This window comes from Quercus robur, chromosome 4 (assembly GCF_932294415.1).
Source record: "Quercus robur chromosome 4, dhQueRobu3.1, whole genome shotgun sequence".
NCBI lineage: Eukaryota > Viridiplantae > Streptophyta > Magnoliopsida > Fagales > Fagaceae > Quercus > Quercus robur.
This window is the reverse complement of record NC_065537.1, coordinates 63,778,495-63,781,849: the sequence shown is the minus strand read 5'-3', so window position 1 is coordinate 63,781,849 and position 3,355 is coordinate 63,778,495. Positions and strand designations below refer to the sequence as shown.

At 41.9% G+C, this 3,355-nt stretch overlaps 1 protein-coding gene across 1 annotated transcript; it reads right to left on the bottom strand.

The window, feature by feature from the left end:
• Positions 1 to 483: 483 nt before the first annotated feature.
• On the bottom strand, positions 484 to 1,989 carry LOC126722384 (uncharacterized). The gene has a single exon (XM_050425546.1). It carries the CDS (start codon positions 1,987 to 1,989, stop codon positions 484 to 486), a length of 1,506 nt encoding a protein of 501 aa, XP_050281503.1.
• Positions 1,990 to 3,355: the final 1,366 nt, after the last annotated feature.

The following is a 3,355-nucleotide window of genomic DNA, read 5'->3' as shown; positions in this document are numbered from 1 at the left end:
CCATCTGTCTCGCCGGTCTAAGCTGCCCTCCCAATTTTTCAGAGTTACTGAGGATCTCATTATAATCACCAATACAAAGCCAAGGTAATACATTACTGTGACCAAATGCTTCCAGAATTTGCCAAGTTTCTTCCCTTTTACTAGTATCTAGCTGACCATAAAAACCTGTGAAGCGCCAACTCCCTTGCACATTACCACAGACGACCTCAGCATCAATAAACCACTTCGAATAGCCCCTGATATTAACAAAAGTTTCAGGTTTCCAAAGAAGGGCTAAACCCCCACTCCGACCCTTACTAAGAACAATCAAGCCTTGAGTAAAGCCAATGGAATTCTGAATTTCCTTCATCTTATGTTGTTGTTTTCTTGGAATCTTAGTCTCTATGAGGAAAACTAAGATGGGAACTTCTTTCTCCACGGTACTTCGCAGAGCCTAAACTGTGCGGTGGTTCCCAAGCCCTCGACAATTCTAACTAAGAGTACTCATTGCTTCCGGCAGTGCTGCCTTGCAGCCACTGCCGATCCAAATTCATTTTGCAAAAGATCACTCACTACAAGAACTTCATCATCTTCCTTCCTTTTCTTTAGCTCAGGGCTCTCTGAGCACTCATTCAAATTAATTTTTTCCTTATGCTTGCGCTTAGTGCCCACCTCCACTTCTTTTGAACCCACTGTGCTCACAGACTTGGCCTGGATCTGAAGCCTTTTCCAAGTTCTAGTCTTCGGCCCAAGACCACTATTAGGCTGGCCTAATTCCATTGAAACTGTCTCTGTCACATCCCGATCCTGTTTCTCCCAACATGTGTGAATTGACTGACAACCATCTAACTGATTCAACTGAGAACCTGCCTTAGTGACGTCAATATCATGTTGGACAGGGGGCTCCAACACACCTGAATTAGTTTCCACCACATTTGACTCCTCTACCATTTGTCTTACCTCATCACATTCGGCCCCACCCTCATGCAGTACCTTATCATTAAGCCCCTCCAATTCCATATCAATTTCCTTAAGATGAGTTTGAAAAGCCTCCTCATTACTCAAAACATTTGATAATGCACCTTTGGTTGGAAACACCATCCCTGATACACTCACATCGTCCACATTTGTCTCAGCCACCCTTTGCTCTCCTTGCTGCACCTCAACCATATTAGGCCCTTCAATATTTGTGTTCATGCCTGGCTTCTCCATCACTGATTGCTCATGACTTGAAGTTGCATTAGGAGCCCCCATACCGCATACCCTTACCACCTTTTTCCTAAGCAAACTTGTAGAATCAACCCTCAACCATGATCCATACTCCTGTGTGTCTGCTTTCAACTCGCCCTTACTCTGAAGCCACAAATCACATTCCTTAGAGTCATGGTTCAAAACCCCACACCAGTGACAAAAAATCGGTAACCGTTCATACCGAAACGACACCCAACCCTCCCTATCCGGACTGAAGCGAACTCTCCTCCCTTTACACAATGGCCTGTGAACATCTACCTCCACCCTTATTCGCATAAAATCGCCGCATTCTATTTCAGATCTATCATTGGAGTGAATCACTCTTCCCACAGATTTACAGAGATTCTCTGCCGTCTCTGTGACCATACGTCGAACCGATAAGCCATGTACATGAACCCAAAACTTCGCCGTATCAAAACGGAGCCTCTGGAGAGAGCTATCATCCTCATACCTACGCAGCACAACTAAATACTTATCAAAGCTCCAAGGTTCTCCCAGCAAAACTCGATTGGCATCAAGTTCGTTCTCAAAGACAAACAGCAAAATATGATTGCCGATGTCTTGAATCTCAAAGTCCTGTTTAGTCCTCCATAAAGGCTTCAGAGTACGCGCAACAGCTTCAATATTTAGGGCACGCTTCGTGAAAAACTTAGCCGCCAACGTATACTCTTTCCTACACGCTTGGTTTTCAAAGTTGAATACCTCGCCTTCATGTTCAGACAAAGATAATCGCGTCCATGCCTCCTCTAGATTCTCCATAACAGCGTAGCTACACACGGTACAGAAGCAATGAAGACTATAGGCCCTAACGTAAGAATACGCAAGGGAACAAAATTCCTACAAAGTAGGAAACAGTGTTCTACAAACCCAGTTCTAGCGCCGCCAGACCTAGGTCAGAGAAACCTAAAATTTTTGTGTCTCTTTTAACCTAAAAAGCACGTGTTCAAAGTTATTTAGTAAATTGGACTCTTTTTGAAAGTCGAGTTTGGCAAACTCGACTTTGGGCTGGAAAACAGACACTATAGTGGCATTTTTTTTAGTGGCGTTTGTCAAAAACGCCACTATAGATTCCCTATAGTGGCGTTTTCTATAAACGCTGCTATAGCCACTAAAAAAACGCCACTATAGTGTTCATTTTCTAGCCCAAAGTCGAGTTTGCCAAACTCGACTTTCAAAAAGAGTCCAACTTACTAAATAACTTTGAACGCGTGCCACGCGCCTAATTTTTTCTCAGAAATAGTCTGTTTCACAATTTTTTCCCTTGTCCGACCCTTCGGACAACAACAACTTCGATGAGAGCATACTCATATGAACCCATTCGACATACACTAGCAATACTAGTCATCAAACGTAAGATCCCACTTGTCTAACCTTCAAGACAATTTCCCTTGGGCATCACACCCAAGGTCTTCCTACCAACCCTCAATGTCCAATTATGGGCATTGCTAGGAAATGATTCTACATCAAGGCTAGAAGAGACCAACTTAAACCCCTTGTTTGATGTAACGTGACTTGTTCAGGGAGACCGTTCATCTAAGGAGAGCATCTAGGAGGACGACTCGTCCAGGGATGTCTTGGTCATCCAAATGTCAGGAACAACTTTACATCTATGCAAACCAAACCACACATGGACTTTAATATGGAATAAAATGACAAGCCCATCTAGAGGGTTGTCCATCTCATGTTGCTTATCGTTTGAAAAATAGCATGGAGTGAATAATAAATTGATATGTTTTATATTCACTTGAAAATGTTATTATAAGTGGTGAAAATCCTTGAGTCCCATATTGGAAATAATAGAAAATATGAGCTTTGGGCTAGGTAGTGGGTTGGGCTTTAGACATGTGTGGATTAGGTCCATTTATCCAATTAATAATAATATTTTATTATTTTATTATTGAGTTAGAGTCTGTGCACAATAATCATCTTTGAAACAATGTTTCAGTTTGAAGTTACGTATAGTTTCATTGTCCCTCATTCATAAAATAGAACTTTTCAAAGAAAACTCTCCCAATGAGAAATTTTTGGTTCATTCATTTTTGTGTCAAAGAGAGAGAAAGAGGCATTGAGTAGTTCGTAGAGCACGACCTTGAATGCTTCATCTTCGTGCTGTTTGATTATTTTA